General features: G+C 35.7%; 1 protein-coding gene across 1 annotated transcript in view; it reads left to right on the top strand.

The window, feature by feature from the left end:
• Positions 1–11,444, top strand: part of CAPZA2 (capping actin protein of muscle Z-line subunit alpha 2) — a 54,675-nt gene extending 43,231 nt beyond the window's left edge. Inside the window, exons 7-10 of the mRNA XM_059074395.2 lie at positions 3,281–3,359; positions 5,442–5,513; positions 9,131–9,193; positions 9,915–11,444. Coding sequence (XP_058930378.1) covers positions 3,281–3,359; positions 5,442–5,513; positions 9,131–9,193; positions 9,915–10,055 — 355 coding nt within the window. The 3' untranslated portion in view covers positions 10,056–11,444. The remainder of the gene's footprint in view (positions 1–3,280; positions 3,360–5,441; positions 5,514–9,130; positions 9,194–9,914) is intronic.
• The last annotated feature ends 6,676 nt before the right edge of the window (positions 11,445–18,120 follow it).

Raw genomic sequence — 18,120 nt, 5'->3', positions numbered from 1 at the left:
AAGCAGTGTTCTGAGGGCACATGCGTGCCTGGGAGCAGACCAGTTGGCAGGCCCATATGCTCATTCTGAGAAGGGGTTGTTCCTGAATGAAACTTACTTGGGGGAGGAGGGCAGAGGTACTTACAAAGTGAAGAATGATCGTGTTTTGGTACGTGAACTTTGGTGACTCTGAAGTAGATGTTTTCATGTGGATTGCTTTGTGCTTGGTTGGCCAGTGTGAGGAAGTAATGACATGTTTTGTCCAGCGAGGCAAATTATAGTCATGCCTTACAATTTTTGTACAAATCATTTGATTATCCCTTAAAAAAGTCCAGCTCCCCAAAGCACTGATTTGCACTCTTAATCTTGGACCTTTAACAAGTTGTTGGGCCTTTTTATTCTTAGACAAGACTATTTCTGAGATATCTCCTGTTATAAAATTCTGTGACTCTCCAAGACTTCATAAGTTCAGAATTGAATGAAATCTTTACTTTTTATCCTCCCTTTTTGATAATACATTCTAAGGCCATCAGAGTAAGTATGGTCATAATGTTTACCTTTTAAGTATATTTGTCTTTGACTTGTTAGCCGAGTTGGTTGGTGGTGCTGTTAAGGGTAGAGTAGCAGGTATCAGTAACCCCTGTGGACCAGTTTGGTCTATGGCCCAAGGTTGCTCCACTACTTAACCATCACAGAAATAAATGCAAGGTTACAGGAACTTTTGGAGGAAAGAGATCCATTATCACTGAAGGAAAGTAAATTCTATTTGTAAACATAGGCCTTAATGACAAGCTGCAGTTTCCTAAAAATTCTGTTGTATTAACTTACTTGTATGGTCTTGATATAAATGTAGTTTCTCCAGTTTAGGCCTAAAAACTTGAAGCATTAATTTACTAGTACCCTAAGAAATAAATCTTCACAAAATTGCTATTAATTTGTGCTGTTTGTGCCAGGATTATATAATAAAATCAATTTTGTTGGGATTGAACTCATTACTAAGTTTTAGTTTAAAATATATTGAGAGATGTTATAGTAAATTTACTAGTTTTTAGAAATACAGTTTGAGTGTTAGCATATATAAAATGAAAATGATGTCCTTGAATTTTCTAGTCTGTTTCACTTCACATATCTGAATTTTTTTTTCTAAACTACCACTATGAACATTATATCACTGAAGCTAAAAATCACTTCCACTTTTTGGAAAAGATAATTTTTTATGACATTCCAAAGTGCTAGACATCACATATCACAATAACCTCAGTAAAATCTAAATATTTTGCTACAAAGAAATTACTTCAGTTCACCTCAAATGCAGATAGCATAAAAATCAGAAGATTCTAGTCATGGTCATTTCTTAGATTTCACTAGGGACATTCTTTTCTTGGTCTCTGCTGTTTCCCTAACATCTAGCAGTATTGAGGGCTTAATAAATGTTTGTTGAATAAATACACATTTCTAATTAAAGCATTAATAGAAGAGAAGGGAAGAATATAGTTAAAGGCTAGGACATCTTGACTATTTACTCCATTGATGAAAGAAAGGGTACTGTCTATGCAGTGCAGTTTACTATTACTATATAGTAATGCCTTTGGAAGGATCTTTTTTTTTTTTTTTTTTTTTTTTTTTTTTGTGGTACACGGGCCTCTCACTGTTGTGGCCTCTCCCATTGCGGAGCGCAGGCTCAGCGGCCATGGCTCACGGGCCCAGCTGCTCCACGGCACGTGGGATCCTCCCGGACCGGGGCATGAACCCACGTCCTCTGCATCGGCAGGCGGACTCTGAACCACTGCGCCATCAGGGAAGCCCTGGAAGGATCTTTTGAAATAGTTCTCAAATTGGTACGATTACTTGATTTGGAATTCCTTTTTTTTTTAAATTTTCACAATCAATGGTGGTATATGTATGTTGTCATTATAAATCAGAAATGTGTATGCCTGGAACTCACTAGTACTTGATAGTAATACCTAAATAAAAGGAATAACTTCTTTTGGAATCATGAAACAAAAATGAATAGATCTAAGTTCTTTTTCCAACCAAACTTCAATGGATAATTTTGGCTAAGTCACTCAAAATCAAAACATATTATAAAATTATCTTTTATTTTGTACAACATATACATTGTTCTAATAATAGTACTTTTCAAATGATAAGTGTTAACTTTAGGTATGAGAGTGCTATCATTCTGCAGGTTTTTGTGATTGGGCAGACTGCAAGAATATTGAAGGGAACCCAGAAATAATTCTGTAGCAAAGCCAGTATAGTGATCCATTAGCTCTGTGACTGTTTTAGAAATATATACTGTTTAACAAAAACCTGACAGGTGTTAAGTTTATGTATAAGAATATGTTTTTAGTATGCAAAAGAGCAAACAGAGGTCAGAAGAAAAGGAGTTGCTATGAAAAGGCTGTCAGGAAAAAATTAGGATAAAATTCATTATCTAGGAGACAAAAATGAATAACATGCCTGTTGCTTGTTTGTAATGTCACAGTTTCTTACGATTAATCTGTATCAATTTATTTTTATTTTTATTTTTTGTGATACACGGGCCTCTCACCGTTGTGGCCTCTCCCGTTGCGGAGCACAGGCTCCGGACACGCAGGCTCAGCGGCCATGGCTCACGGGCCCAGCCGCTCCGCGGCATGTGGGATCCTCCTGGACCGGGGCACGAACCCATGTCCCCTGCATCGGCAGGCAGACTCTCAACCACTGTGCCACCAGGGAAGCCCCGATCTGTATCAATTTTATACCAAAAATCATTTTGGAATCTAGGAGGAGGATGTATATGCCTTTTATGTGGAAACTTTAAGCCTAAAATTGGAAAAAAATCTGATGCTTATAACCCTTTAAAGCCCTTCTCTTTCCAGATATCAAAATCTCCTTAAGAATGTTGTATTACTATCCGTTCTTTTAAAACTATGGGACTTTGTATCATTCACTGGATGGTAAACTTGTGAAAGCCCCTGGTAATCTGAACATTTATTCCGTTTTTTCTTAATTAAAGCATAAGTCAGAAAACTGATGTAGTTTTGAACTGTATTTTAAGCCTTAGCTTTAGAGTTCTGAGGTTGCATCCATTGTATAAGTCCTTTCTTATCAGTAGGATGAAGATTAAATTAAATGTAGCTCATAACTGAACATAACCTCCTGATTCTTTTGAATATTTCAGGGATTAAAAAAAAGAATGTCCAGCATCCATCCCCCACACTCTCTCATACTGTAGGGTGAAATTTAAATCTGGAACTTAAAATTTATTCAAATTATTTTCCCTACCTTATTTATAGCTGCTGTTTTTATTTTTAAGGAATGGTCGTTGGAGGTCAGAGTGGAAGTTTACAATCACTCCTTCAACCACTCAGGTGGTTGGCATCTTGAAAATTCAGGTATGAAATAAAAAGAATTTGCTGATCTCTAGATGATTCTGAGCAGAGAAACAACTAATTCATATGTTTACATTTTCATAGTACTCAATAAATGTTTCTTTTCCAGGTCTTTGTTTTGAGGTAATGGGAAAAACAAGTAGTGCTGATTTCATCTTTTAAATAACCTTGCAGTTCATTCCCTAGTCATCAAAAATCTGCAAGGATAGCTGACAGATTCTAAAAACACAGCTAAAATTAGATGCTACCATTTGGTCTGCTCTTCATACAATTTGTTCATCCAAGCATCTTCTGAGTTTGAGTTGTGCTGTTCGTTCTGTCTTTTGAATTGGAGTGGAGTTGAGTGAGGTATAATATTAATTTATGTGTGTGTATAGATGTATAAGTATATATATATGTTAACACATGTACATACTACATATATCTTAAATATCTTCTGTACTCATTTGGCTTCTTATATGAAACCCACTAGAATTGACTCAGTGTAAGCTCAAATGTTTATATAGAAGAAATTTGATAACTAAGAGGATTTAAATATGAATATTACTAAATAAGTATAAAGAAAAATACTAATTTCTTTCTATCTTGGTTCACTTATTTATTCAATACATTTGTTGCTTAACTATCATGAAAGGTATTATGCTAAGAGTCATAAAGGAATAAAGATGAATCAGATGCACTGCTCTATAATTTGACTCCAGTATACATTATTTCTAGTCTTTTATCCTATTACTTGTATGTTTTGGTGTGGCTATTGTTTAGGGGCTAGAAAACAGAGGTTATGAGCATGGGTTCTGAAACCAGACTGCCTGAGTTTGAATCCCAGCTCTGCCAGTTATTAGCTGTATGACATCAAGAAGTCATTTAAGTTCTTTCTGTTTCCTCATCAGCTAAAAAAAAGAAAACAACAACAATGAAATAGCTCATACAAGTTTTTGAAGATGAGATAATATGGGCAAAATGATTAGAACAGAGCCAGACATAAAGTGCTTGTTGAATGGTAGCCATTATTGTTGACATTATTTTTTCCTTCAGTTAGGCCTCTAGCTCTCACCTGGATAATTTCTGAGATGTGCCCCTGTTGGGCCAAAGCTTGTTGAGAGCCAAGATTGTCTGGTTCTGTCTTCAGCACTTGGCATGATGCCTGGTTTATAATGGTTACTTTATTTTGTTGATTTGTTGGACCCTTTGCCATCTCCTAATCTACTTTTTTACATTGCCATCAAGAAAGGTGATTTTTAAAAATTTAAATCTGGTTATGTTACTTGCCACTTGAGACCATTGTAGTGGTACACTCACCTACTAGATAGTCCAGACATATTTGCATGGCATAGAAGGCCCAGGGTTGACTTGTCACCTACCTGTATATTCCGCCAGCCACAGCTCCTACTCCCCAAACTCGCACACGTTCCAGTCCTAAGTACCTGCAGGCCTTTCCTAAATTATGCTCTTCTCTAGTTAGCTCAGTTTCCTCACCTTCCCTAGTTTGTTATACTCATTTTACTAAACCCAAGTACAGTGTTACCTCTTTTCTGAAGTCCTTTTTTATGTCTCAGAGAGAGTGGAGTATTGCTAAGGTACTTTGTACGTACCTCTTACTGTGTTGTGTTGAAATATGAGGTCAGGGGCTGTCTTTTTAAAAGCTTTGTGTCTCTAGAACCTCCTGTAGTAGCAGTCATATATAGTAATCACTCAGTTTATGTTTATTGAATAAATTCATGTCTTTGAATTTGAGGAATTAAATGGTTGGTGGAAATACACAAAACAAGAGTGGTGTTGGGAGAGAATAATTTGAGTTTGATTTTGGAAATCTTGAGTTTAGATACCAGTAGAACATCTATGAAGTAGAAATGTGCAGCAGTCCAGTCAATGGAGGGCTTGCCTGAGTAACTACAGGACCTGCTACCTAGTTCCTCGCTAGCCTGAGGGCAGGAAGAGGCTTGCTGGAGTTTAAGGTCAGGAGCTCAGCAGAGAAGACTAGGTTAGAGCTAAAATCGGTAGTCATCTGCATTGATGTGATTGTTGAAGCCATGAGGATCTTGATAACTCCTATAATGTGGTTTCTGTAATTTCTTTTTCTAATAGGTTCATTATTATGAAGATGGTAATGTTCAGCTAGTGAGTCATAAAGATATACAAGATTCCCTAACAGTGTCTGTAAGTAATTAATTCCAAAATAAAATTTAAACAACCTGATACTTCTATACAACTAGAGCGGTTTTGGAATTAACATTTTAAGTAGTATTTCTGCTTCAGATTAAAGTGTTTTCAGATAGATTAAAGATGGTAAGTAATTGGAAATTAGTACCTAACTTTTTTTTTAGCAGCTTTATTTAAAGAGATACAATTCACTTACCATTCAGTTCACCCATTTAAAGTATAAATATCTTTTTTTTTTTTTTTTTTTTTTTTTGTGGTACGCGGGCCTTTCACTGTTGTGGCCTCTCCTATTGCGAAGCACAGGCTCAGCGGCCATGGCTCACGGGCCCAGCTGCTCCGCAGCATGTGGTATCTTCCCGGACCGGGGCATGAACCCGTGTCCCCTGCATCGGCAGGTGGACTCTCAACCACTGTGCCACCAGGGAAGCCCCTCTTTTTTTTTTTTTTTTAAAGTATTATATTAATAGGGTTGTAAAACAGTCACCACAATCTAATTTAGAACATTGTCATCCTCCAAAAACCCTGTATCCATTAGCAGTCATTCCCCATTCCCTCCCACCAGCCCTTCTCCCAAACCCCTCTCAGCCCTAGGCAACCATGAATCTACTTTCTGACTCCAGTTTTTCCTATTCTGGACATTTTATATGAATGGAATCCTATGATATGTGATTTTTTGCGACAGGCTTTTTTCACCTAGCATAATATTTTCAAGGTTCATCCATGTTAGAGCATGTGTCAGTACTTCATTCCTTTGTGTAGCCAAATAATAATCCATATACCACATTCTATTTATATATTTATCAGTTGATGGACATTGTTGTTTTCTACTTTTTGCTGCTATGAACCTTTGTGTATACTGTTTTTTGTGTAGACATTGTTTTAATTTCTCTTTGATGTATACATAGCAGTGGCATTGCTGGGTTGTATGGTAGTTCTTTGTTTAACCTTTTGAAGAACTGCCAGACTGCTTCCAAAGTTTCTGCACTATTTTTACATTCCCATCAGTTGTATATAAGGTTTCCAGTTTTTCCACATCCTCACCAAAACTTATGTCTGTCTTTTTATTATAGCCATCCTAGTTGATATTAATTGTATCTTTTCTAAAAAAAAATTGATTTATTTATTTTTGGCTGCTTTTTTTTTTTTTTTTTTTTTTTGTGGTACATGGGCCTCTCACTGCTGTGGACTCTCCCGCCACAGAGCACAGGCTCCGGACGCGCAGGATCAGCGGCCATGGCTCACGGGCCCAGCCGCTCCGCGGCATGTGGGATCCTCCCAGACCAGGGCACAAACCCGTGTCCCCTGCATCGGCAGGCAGATTCTCAACCACTGCGCCACCAGGGAAGCCCTTGGCTGCATTTTTGGTTCTTTGTTGCTGTGCGTGGCTTTCTCTAGTTCCGGCGAGCGGGGGCTACTCTTCGTTGTGGTGTGCAGGCTTCTCATTGCGGTGGCTTCTCTTGTTTCAGAGCTTGGGCTCTAGGCACGTGAGCTTCAGTAGTTGTAGCACGCAGGATCAGTAGTTGTGGTTCGTGGGCTCTAGAGTGCAGGCTCAGTAGTTATGGCGTAAGGGCTTAGTTGCTCCACAGCATGTGGGATCTTCCTGGACCAGGGCTTGAACCCATGTCCCCTGCATTGGCAGGTGGATTCTTAACCACTGTGCCACCAGGGACGCCCCTGTTAATTGCATCTTATTGTGATTTTTATTTATATTTTCCTGATGGATAATGATATTGAGCATCTTTTTTGTGTATTTGTTGGCCATTTGAATAGCTTCTTTGGAAAAATGTCTTTTCATATCCTTTGTCTATTTCTTAATTGGTTATTTGTGTTTTTATTGTTGTTGTAATTATTGCTTATATATTCTGATACAAGTCCTGTATCAGATATATGATTTACAAATATTTTCTCCCATTCTGTGTGTCTTTTTACTTTCTTGGTAGTATCATTTGCAAAACAGAAGATACCAGTTTTGATGTGGTCCAGTTTATTTTTTCTTTTGTAACTTATGCTTTTGGAATATTAATAAGAAGCCATTGCTTAACCCAAGATTGTGAAGATTTACTCCAGTGTTTTCTTCTACGAATTTTATAGTTTTAGCTTTTAAATTTACATCTGTGCTCCTGTACTTTTAAACCCGATTGTATTTTTTTTCTCTATTTGGAGTATGATTTAATGAAGTTTTTCTGAAGTTCAGCTTTCAAATTCTAGAAATTTTGAACTTGGTTTTTTTTCCCTGCAGAGGTCTTTCACACATTCTTTTCATTGAACATGCAACTATTTCTTTGCAGAATTTTTTTGTCCCAAAGGTATTATAATATGTTGACAGTGACATTTCTGATAAACATTTGTTTATCAAATGTGTTGTATACCTAAAAGCATTAGTATATTATAAATGTCAACTGCTAATATTCAAAATTAGCTAACTTACAAATATTTTTAAAACTTTATTTTTAATTTAAGAAAACATTTGATTTAATGTTAAGAAACATGTGTGTGTGTTAGGCCAGATGCTACCTAAAAAGAAATGAATGCTGTGGGGCTTTTGGATTTTCTTTTTTCTGTTATTTTTATTTTTTGCTTTTTCTTTTGGTCTTCTTCAAGTTTTCATTAGTGCTTAGGTGATTTCTGCTTTCTTGCTAAGTAGTATTCTCCTTGCAAAATCTCCAGGAAAAATAATTACTAATGTCTGGTCTCCACTCAATATAGTTCTGTATCATGAGTATATATGTAATATTATTTGTGTAACAGGGTACTTAGTATTCTTTGAGGAGTTTGACATTGAGTAAAGAGTCTTCCTGAGAGAGATTTGTCTACAAAATTATAGACTGTGGAGTTGTGAGATCTCGTCATAGTAATTTAACTTGACTAATACGCCAATTTGTGCTGAATGTTTTAGGAATTACCTTTTCACTTTATCTTAGAGGATATTCATTGTTGTTTTATTGTTTTTGGATAGAAAAAATATACCCATTATATAAATACATGTGTAAATATATATAAATAATATATGTAAAGTAAGGTGTTAGATAGTTTTACGTCAACAATTGTTAACTTTTAGTGTTAGGAAAGAAGCAAAGGAATGCATTATATTGGGATAAAATTCCAATATAAAAAAAGTTTTTAAAAATTTTTTCCAGAAAATATTTAAACACTAAAAAATGCACCTTAAACTTTAAAATATGCTTTTCCTAATTGGTAATATTTTTTAAATGTATCATTATGGTGGTAAATATTGTTCAGTAAATATTTAGCAATATAGTCATTAACTAGAAATCTGTGACCAGCATCTTACCCGTAAAGATTTTTGAAATGCTTGTTAAGTGTTATAATTGAATTTTTCATCAACATGTACTATTAAGATTTCACTTTCCTTAACCAGTGAAACAGTAAAGCCATGCTCATTCTGTAGACTTTTAAAACATTTTTGCCTAGTTCCCCTTGAATTTAGAGTAATTGATCTTACAATATTTTCCCTTTGTCATAATTTCCATCTGTTATTTATTAAATTATAACAAATCATTAACCATACATCTATTGGCATACCTATTTAAAAGTAATAGTGGTGTAGTTTTAAATTACTATTTTATTTACTTTTAATTTTGTTTTTCATTCAGAATGAGGTGCAAACAGCAAAAGAATTTATAAAGATTGTAGAGGCTGCAGAAAATGAATACCAGGTATGATTTTCAAAAATATTGTATAATCTATATTTGCTTGTAAATAATGGCACTGAAATTTTAATTTCAGTCATAAGCCTGAATATTTTCATTGTTTCACTGTAATAAGATACAGTCTTTTTTGTGTGTATTTTGTTTGTTTTAGTTCAAGGGCAAACTTGTGAAAATGTAGCTAAAACTCAGTTTTAACCAACTATAATTTCTGAGTATTGCTCAAAATAGACCAAGATTCTAAATGGTTATTTTGTTTCTGATTGGAAATTCTACTTTAAGACTTATTTCCCAAAGCAGTTGGATTATATGTGATCTCCTTAGATCATATTTCATTTTGTGCTCTTTTACATTCTTTACCTGCTTCTAAGTTGCACTCTTGAATTTAAGCATTTAATTTGTGTATTGGACACGTTTCCACTCCTTGCAAACAGTAATTTGTGAAATTGTTCTGAGAGAAATAGTAAAATAGATCCAAAATGAGGACACAGATAGTAAATCTAATTTATAATTTCATTTTATTAAATTTAATTATTCAAAATGATTATAAGCTTTTTCTTTTAGCTGCTTTTATAAATAGCTTTTAAAACCATATTGGGGTTTTTATTTGGCTTTTTAAAAACAGTGGAACAGGCTGCTTAAATAAAGATTTTTCCCAAAACATCTGTGTGTTTTATACATTGTTCTGTTCCTTTTATTTCTTTAAACTTTTAACTACTGTTTTTCATAGACTGCCATCAGTGAGAATTATCAGACAATGTCGGACACTACTTTCAAAGCCTTACGTCGACAGTTGCCAGTTACACGCACTAAGATTGATTGGAACAAGATCCTTAGCTACAAGATTGGCAAAGAGATGCAGAATGCATAAGATGAACATTGCATGACCGGATCATTTTAGTGTCTTTGCGTTTTTAAAAAAATCATTGCAAAAGTATTCAGAACTGTCAAGCTACCCAGTCAGATGGGCTGTTGCCATTTAAAATCACTGTAATTAATTAGTTTGGTTAGAGCACAGAGCTTAGCTAATCAACCATTATTTTTTATTTCTTTTGTTCAAAGAAGATTGAAAATCAGTTTAGTAAGTCTTTTACTTTCTTTTATGCCTTTCTTTCTTACAATGAAGACATGATTCCTCTAGTTTAATGTCAAAGGTTCTTTGAAGTGTTTCAAAAATATTTTACTTACCGTAACCCTAAAATTATTGTCTTTTGGTTTATGAAGTGGGTAACTTTTGATATATGCCCAGTTCTTTTTAATGGGGTCTATAATGGACATTCTAGTTTAAGGTGGTTGATGGATTTAGCCATATATGCTGCTAAAGAAATTGTCTACCTTTTCCCCCTTACCTCTTTCATTTATGTAAGATTGAGATTAGAGGGAAAGCATTTTCTATATCAATTGTGTTTAAACCTTTCAAGAAGGTTATTTAGCTAGCTTAGTGTTTAACTGAACTTTTTTTAAACAAGGCCAAGGTCTAATGCTGTTTTGAGATTCTGAATTAAATGAAAATACTTATTTCAGAAATGCATTTAATGCTTTTTTCTTGTGACAGTTATGCAAATTAGCTTGGATTCCATATGTCCCTGAGTTATTTTTATCATAAAGCCACAAATGTATTATAACAAGGCAAATTGTAATATATATAATCCTGAACTCATGACCATGTCTCAGTTTATTTTTTTCTTGGATTGAAAAATACTAAAATTCAATGTGACATTGAAATGAAATGAGAGCATTTCATTTTATACTATTTATTTGAGTATAAAAATCACTTACAAGTGAATCATATATACTATTTTAAAATACTTTCTTTGGATATTTGTGATTCTTAACTGGTTGTAAATTAGAAAAGTTGGGAGTACATGTGGTGTGCAGTTAAGTCTAAATTTTTCCATCTTCCTATGCATCATAAGCATGTTTGTAATATTTTAAAAAATACATTTACTGATGCTACAGGAATTTCAAGCCTGTGGTGAATGTTAGTATTTACTATAAGGAGGGTGGATTTGTGGTTTCATTCAGTTGAGTATTGCTTATTATACTCCAGTGGAATCCTTTCCTCACATACTCCTGTGGATGTCTGGGCCTGGAAATGTTTTTTTTTAAAACACCACTTTTATTTTGTACAATAAAATATTTCATTAGTTTGAATTGTATAGATTTAAAAAATTCTCTCAATGAAAGCATGTTGTTTAATTTCTTTTTAAAAATCACGGTTGGGCTTTGAAAGCGTTGAGAATATAATATGAAATTATGACATTTTTGGTTAAATCGTTTTTTCTAGTTTTAAAATACAAGTTTTGTCATATTGAGATTCCAGAAGAAAATGAATTAGCAGTGTTAATTATTCTCTTTTTTAAAACACATTTTCAAAACTCTGATAATGATTCTGAACTAAACACTAGGTGAATCTTTAATTGATTAGCTTAATCTTGTCAACTGGGCTATCATGGGATTATATCCCCTGAAGGTCAATTACTTTGGCTCTGTTTTATGACCTAGAATGCTGTCATAAAAATATATGTAATTGTTTTTATTTTATTTTATTAATTTTATTTTTTTATATACAGCAGGTTCTTATTTTATACATATTAGTGTATATATGTCAGTCACAATCTCCCAATTCATCCACCCCCCAACTTGGTGTCCATACGTTTGTTCTCTTATGTAATTGTTTTTAAGGTGATGTGCATGTAAAAGGTCACATTTATCAAAATAATTTAGAGTACAGTCTGAAATAATGGTTGTGCTATAGACTTAGTCTTTTATAGTCTAAAAATAGTATTTTATTAAAGTGGAAGAAGATTAGAAACACAAAGTATCCTAAAACTCAGGGATGTCTTTTTAATAGGAGTCATAATGTCTACTGTGTTGAATAGGCCGAAGTGTGGAGATAAAGGCAGAATTAGAACAAAATTAGGAGGCTGCTGCAGGAATCTGGTGGAGAGAGAAAGCTGGCTTGGCCTGAGGTAGTAGAGCTGTAAGCTGTAGAGGCAGTGATATCTGGATATATGTTAAAGATAAAAGCAAGTATATTTGCCAGGATTGGTTGTGGAATGTGAGAGATGTCAAGGACATTTGGGGGTTGAGAAATTGGGGCAGATTCAGGGTTGGGGAGGCCTGGGAACTTGGTTTTCAAGGGGAAATATCATGTAGCAGTTAGATACTAGAGATAGGAGGTAGAGGAGTGCTCTGGACCAGAAGAATGGGAGAGCGAACAGACCTGGGAAGCACAGTTTGATAGCCAGGCAAAATGAAGGACTACTCAAAGTTAGTGATAATGAATTTAATGAGACCACTAAGTATGACTGAATGTTTTTCTTCGGCCATGTAACACTGCATGAGTGCAGGCACAGAGTAGGTGAATTGGATTTAACCAAGGTTGTGGTTTTACCAAGGGAGTCTGACTGCCCCCATGAAGAGGGGCAGGGTTGTAATGATAACCTGGAAACGTCAACTAGGTAAGCGGGGAAGTGCGGACATGAGAGGAGAGGAGGGATAGTGAAAATGTGGCACCATCAATGGATTATAGGTATGTTTAGAAGGAATGACCTGGAAATGTAGGAAGTAAGTGTTAAAGTGATATGCTTAAAATTGAGAATTTGAGGAGTTAACACTTATCTGTCATGACAGGTATGATCAAGGGGGTGACTGGCTGAGTAAGAGAGGAGAGGAGTTCAGGAACCATGAAACTCGGGCTTGCTGTGGATATTGCAGTCAAGAATTACGATAGAAGTAAATGTTCTGACATGATACATTTTACAGATATTTATGAGGTTTTTCCTCATTTGGGATTTTGGAAACTAAAATGGGGACAGGAGCATTAAAATGGTATCCTGGAAGTTCTGGTTCATTACAAATGTTCTGGGATGGACTTCCCTGGTGGTGCAGTGGTTAAGACTCCAAGATTCCACTGCAGGGGGCATGGGTTCGATCCCTGGTCGGGGAATTAAGATCCTGCATGCTGTTCAGCACAGGCAAAAAAAAAAAAAGCACTTCCTTTAGGAAAAAAAAAATGTTCTTGGAAAGTGAAATTCTTAGGAAAATAAGGACAATTATAGATAATTCTCTAGCATTGGGGTGGCCCTTTTTGTGATTAAAATCATTTTTGACTTTTAATCACACCAGAAGCTTCGGGATAATGCAAGATACTTTGAAAAGATCTTCCATACTGATCATCAGTTTATGCTTTTGCCAACTAGTGGTTATAAAATATAAAGGCATATTTTGCCAAACACAGGAGTTTGGTAATGCATGTATGTTATTAAATTTCCTAAGAAGCGGGTGTATTTCTGTTCACTTCTCTACGGAAGATTATTTAAAAGCAGAATCACAATGTACATGCTATTCCTAAATTGCAGTGTTTTGGGCCTGAAACTGAAAACTTTTTAATGAGGCTCTTTGTATAGGCATCTTCAAATTTGACTTTCTGCATATTATGCAAAAGCTTTATTGTAGGATTGGCTAGTAATGCTAGCTGTTAGAGAATATGCAAAATATTCACCAATTAAAATAACCAGTTAAACTTTTAAGGCCTATTTGGTATTAGAAATTAATGTCAGGTCATTCAAGATTAATCACACTGTGTTCAGAGGACTGTTCTAGGCATTGTAGAGTCAGGAGAATATAAAACTGTTTCTTAAAGGAGTCTACAAGGTAGTCATGGTACTATAGCAGTGTTTTCTAATTTTTTCACATCATAACCTGTATGGGAAAATGGTGGTAATTTTAAGACAGTCTGGGAGAAACGGATGAGGCTGCTTGCCAGCTGTCCTAAGGGTTGAGGGGATCAGAATCTTCATACACCTTGAGCCTATTTAGGAAGGTGTGTAAGATACTTTAAGGTTGTTTACAAGATGCACTTCAAGGCTAACTTACCAAAGGTAAGTTAAAGGTAAGACATCCTTCTAAAGGGATGTCAGGCCAAGGAAGTTTTCCTGGAAAGGACGAGTTTAAACTGTACTTCAGCACACTATTTTTTTGTAAGTATGCATGTAACTGGTAGGCAGGAAATCCTCTTTCATCGAAGCATCAAAATACAGATAACAGCATATCACTCTCTCTGGTATGTCATAGGTCAAATAGCGTTATCCAGTTGAAAACGAAATCTGACTTTGTTTCTTTCTTTATACATTTCACAGTACAAAATGAAGTCAACCCAAAGGGTAAAATTTTAAATGTGTTCTTATAAAACTGGAGTATGACTAATAAGATACTAAAGAATTTTTATCTCTAGTTTTGGTATAATCTAAGAAAATTGTTCTAACGTAGTGTTAAAAACTCGATTTTTGGTTTTTTTTTTTGTAGTGTGACTATCGGAGAACTAACATTTTTTTGTCACAAACTGACTAGAGAGCACATGTGTCACAGATGTCAAACCAACCTTTCATTCTAATAACATCTTCATTACATGAACTTAAAGCTATCTGATTAATAGAAGACTGTTAAGGAAACAAAGTTGGTTGGTATGTATTACAAGATGATTTCTTCGGGAAATTTGTAAAATGCCCAGCTCTTAAACCAAGTAAATATCCAAGGAGTTCTCTTACTAAAAGATACCGCTTAAAGTCTTCTTGACTAAACAACAAAAATCACTGCCTTCCTCCTTGACTTCAAGTTTTGTGCTGCTAACTTGCTAACTTAGTAGAATCTGAACACTGATGCAGATCTCTTCCAGATTTCTACCTGAAATTGAGGCCTTGCCCCTTGTTTCCCAAAAGAACGCTAAAGAGAAATACCAAGGAGCTACAGGTTGCTTAAGTATAGTAAACACTAAGACTTTAGTTCTTTTAGACTGCACAAGAAAATACAGATCAGTGTTCAGGACACTGAAAGTATCTCAAATGAGGAAAAGGCGAAATTTAAAGAAAAGAAAAATCCTGCTTACATGCACCGCTTTCCACTTTGGGGCCCCTTTACGAAGGAGAAAGAAAAAGGAAATGACAGAGACTTGCATTGGCAAAATCTTACACCAGTCTAAATATCCAGTAACAAAGAATGAATACAGATACCATGGATTGTTAACAAGATAGCATACAGCTTTTAAAAACTTATTAGCCAGAGCTTCATATACAACAGATTATAAATATTGAGAGAAAAAAGCAAGTTGCGAAAGGTAAGTACAGTTTTGAGTGTAAGTTGAAAACCTCTGAAACTACATATATGTGTGTGTGTGTGTGTATTTTATGTATAGCAAATGTATACAGTAAAAAGCTAAAGCAGGATGGTATATGTGTTGGGAGGAACATAGGGGAGTGGGGCTGGGGAACAGTATAGAGGGATTCAGTTGTGTCTGTAAGATTTGTTTCCTAGACTGGGTGGTAGGTATATAGGTGTTCATTACAGCATAATCCTTTTTTTTTTTGTCATTTAAAATAATATACAACTTACATTGACACATTTGGGACTTTATGAAAGGACTCAGTTTGAAGGTAATAAAATGTCAAAGGTCATAACCATAGAATACGTTGAATAAGAAGTTTACTAATACCTCTTTTAAAAGTCATTGGATCAGTATTGTTGTATAGTGAATTTTATCAAACTTTCCATATTCAGATTATTTCAATGTTATAGAAATAGATGGACATCTATTTTATAAGCCTGGCATAACCTTAAATAAAAAAGAACCAAAAAAGAAAACTGTTGATGAAATTTCCCTGTTTCTCTGTAAAGTTAAAGGCAAAATTCCTTAATACAATAATAAAGCATACTACATTGTGACCAAGTAGGATTTGTCACTGGAATGCAATGCGTGCCCCTTGTTAGCAAATTTAGCAATGTAGCTCACTACAGTAACATATTAAAGGAGAGAACACATATAATCCTTTCAGTAAAGCATTTTATAAAATTTTATACCCAGTCCTGGTTTTGAAGGCAGCATCTCAAATCAGGGGAGTAAAGATGAATTAACTCTACAAATGGTGTTGGGACAGCAGGGTGGCTAACTGGAAAAAGAGAGTTAAATTGGATCCATCCAATTTAACACCAATGGTGTTAACAAGTTAACACCAAGTTAAAACTGGATCAAAGTTTTATTGGTGTAAACTATCATGGAAGTTCTAGAATAAATCATGGTAACAATTTCTAAATAATTTCAGAATAATAGAGTATTAGAAGACTTTTCTAAGACAAAACCTTCAGAATCCATAAAATAAAAATTAATGTATTGGACTTCATAAAAATTAAGATTTGTCTGTAAGCTTAAAATGCTCTAAGCAAAGTCAAAAGACAAACTACCCACAGGAAAAAACGTATTTGCAACATATTTGGCAATTGGTTACTTTTCCAAATGTCTAATGAGTACGTGCAACACAGTAATTAAGAGTCCAATAGAATGTTGAAAAGCAGATGCTGTGAAGTCTGAGTCCCTGACATGGAGAGAGCCTTACCAGTCTTGGTCTGCCTAATTGTACTTTTGTTGAGAAAGGAACTTATTTAAGCCATTGCTTTCTGTTTGAGGCATTTTTTGTAATCACTTCTGCTTCTCATCCTACACAGAATTTGGTACCAGAAGTGGCATCCCAACACATGGCATTGGCTAGAGGCAGAGTATATCAACAGGGCTTCTACTGACATTTGAATACAGTACAGTGTTCATACTACACTCTTGGTGCAGTTATCACCTCTCCCTACTGGCACCAAATGCCACTGACATCTCCCAATCCTGTGACAATGAGAAATAACTCCCTAGAGGAAGGGAGTATTGATCCACTGGCTAGGGGGATTCCATAGGGCACAGATATTGAAGGCCGGAAGCTGGTGACCCTTGCTGGGCCATGACAAAACATAGAAATGCTTGTCTCTGAATACCTCGGGAAGTAGAATGGCATGGCTTTAATAACAGGCAAGATGACAAAGAAGATTCTGAATGGTGACCTGTGCCCTCAGGCTGAAGACAGCTCCTCTCCAAACTGAGGTGGAAGACGGAAGGAAGATTAAGACAGCGGTACTTAATCCTTCCCCCCACTTCTGAGATGCGTGTAGAGCCAAGCCCAGTTAAATTTCTTAAAATATCAAATCTTGCAAGGATTGCCATCCACTAATTACCAATCCAAAAATGTTGCCAAGTCCACCGAACCCGATTGTCAGGATCATTCATTCTCTCACTGGTAATGTATGGATTGCAGGTCCAAAGCAGGCAAGGTTGAAGGCAGATAAGTAAGGGTATTGCCTTCCCAACCCAAGCCCATTGTTTGAGAAGGTGTATTAGTTTTCTATTGCTGTGTAATTGATTATCACAAAGTTAGCATCTAAAAATAGTGCAAGTTCATTATCGGTTTCCATGGGTCAGGGGTCCAGGTACAGATTAGCTGGGTCCTCTCTTCAGGCTCCCACCTGGCTAAACTCAAGGTGATGTCTGGGGCAGCAATCTCATCTGAAACTTGGGGTCCTCTTCCAAGCTCATGTGGTTGGCACAATTCATTTGCTTGTCAACTGAGTTCAGGAATGAAGATTAATTTATTATCCAGAGCAGAGCCCTTTTTAGAGAGAAAGGGAAGCTTTAATAATTACATTGGTAACAGGTGTAAACAGGTACCCTTTTAAGCAAGCTGCTGTGTGTTGAGCTTTGGAAGCTATGCTGTGCAGCTCCAGTTGTAGCCAAGAAGGATGATGGGAAATGAAGAACTTCCCTGGGAAGAATGGACAAGGGGTTCTTCCCAAAGAGCAGAATCAGGGGCTGCCCCATGGACTAACCAAAGAACAAATTCTACAGCTAGCGTAGGGAGACCTTGAAATTCCTGCAGAGTGGTATTTGATATGCAGTGATTATGTAATTTCCATTTTGTTCCATTTTTGAATTGTGATTATTCTGTTCCTGCACCTCCATTTTACAGTGGGTGTATTGGAGCAGATAACATCTTTTATTGTTTGCTGGACAGTGAAAAAATAACACTTGTTCTTGAGAAGGAGGAATGTAGACCCAGATGTCTTGA

The sequence above is a fragment of the Kogia breviceps genome, chromosome 9 (genome assembly GCF_026419965.1).
Source record: "Kogia breviceps isolate mKogBre1 chromosome 9, mKogBre1 haplotype 1, whole genome shotgun sequence".
Classification (NCBI taxonomy): Eukaryota; Metazoa; Chordata; class Mammalia; order Artiodactyla; family Physeteridae; genus Kogia; species Kogia breviceps.
This window is presented reverse-complemented; position numbering and strand designations above follow the sequence as displayed.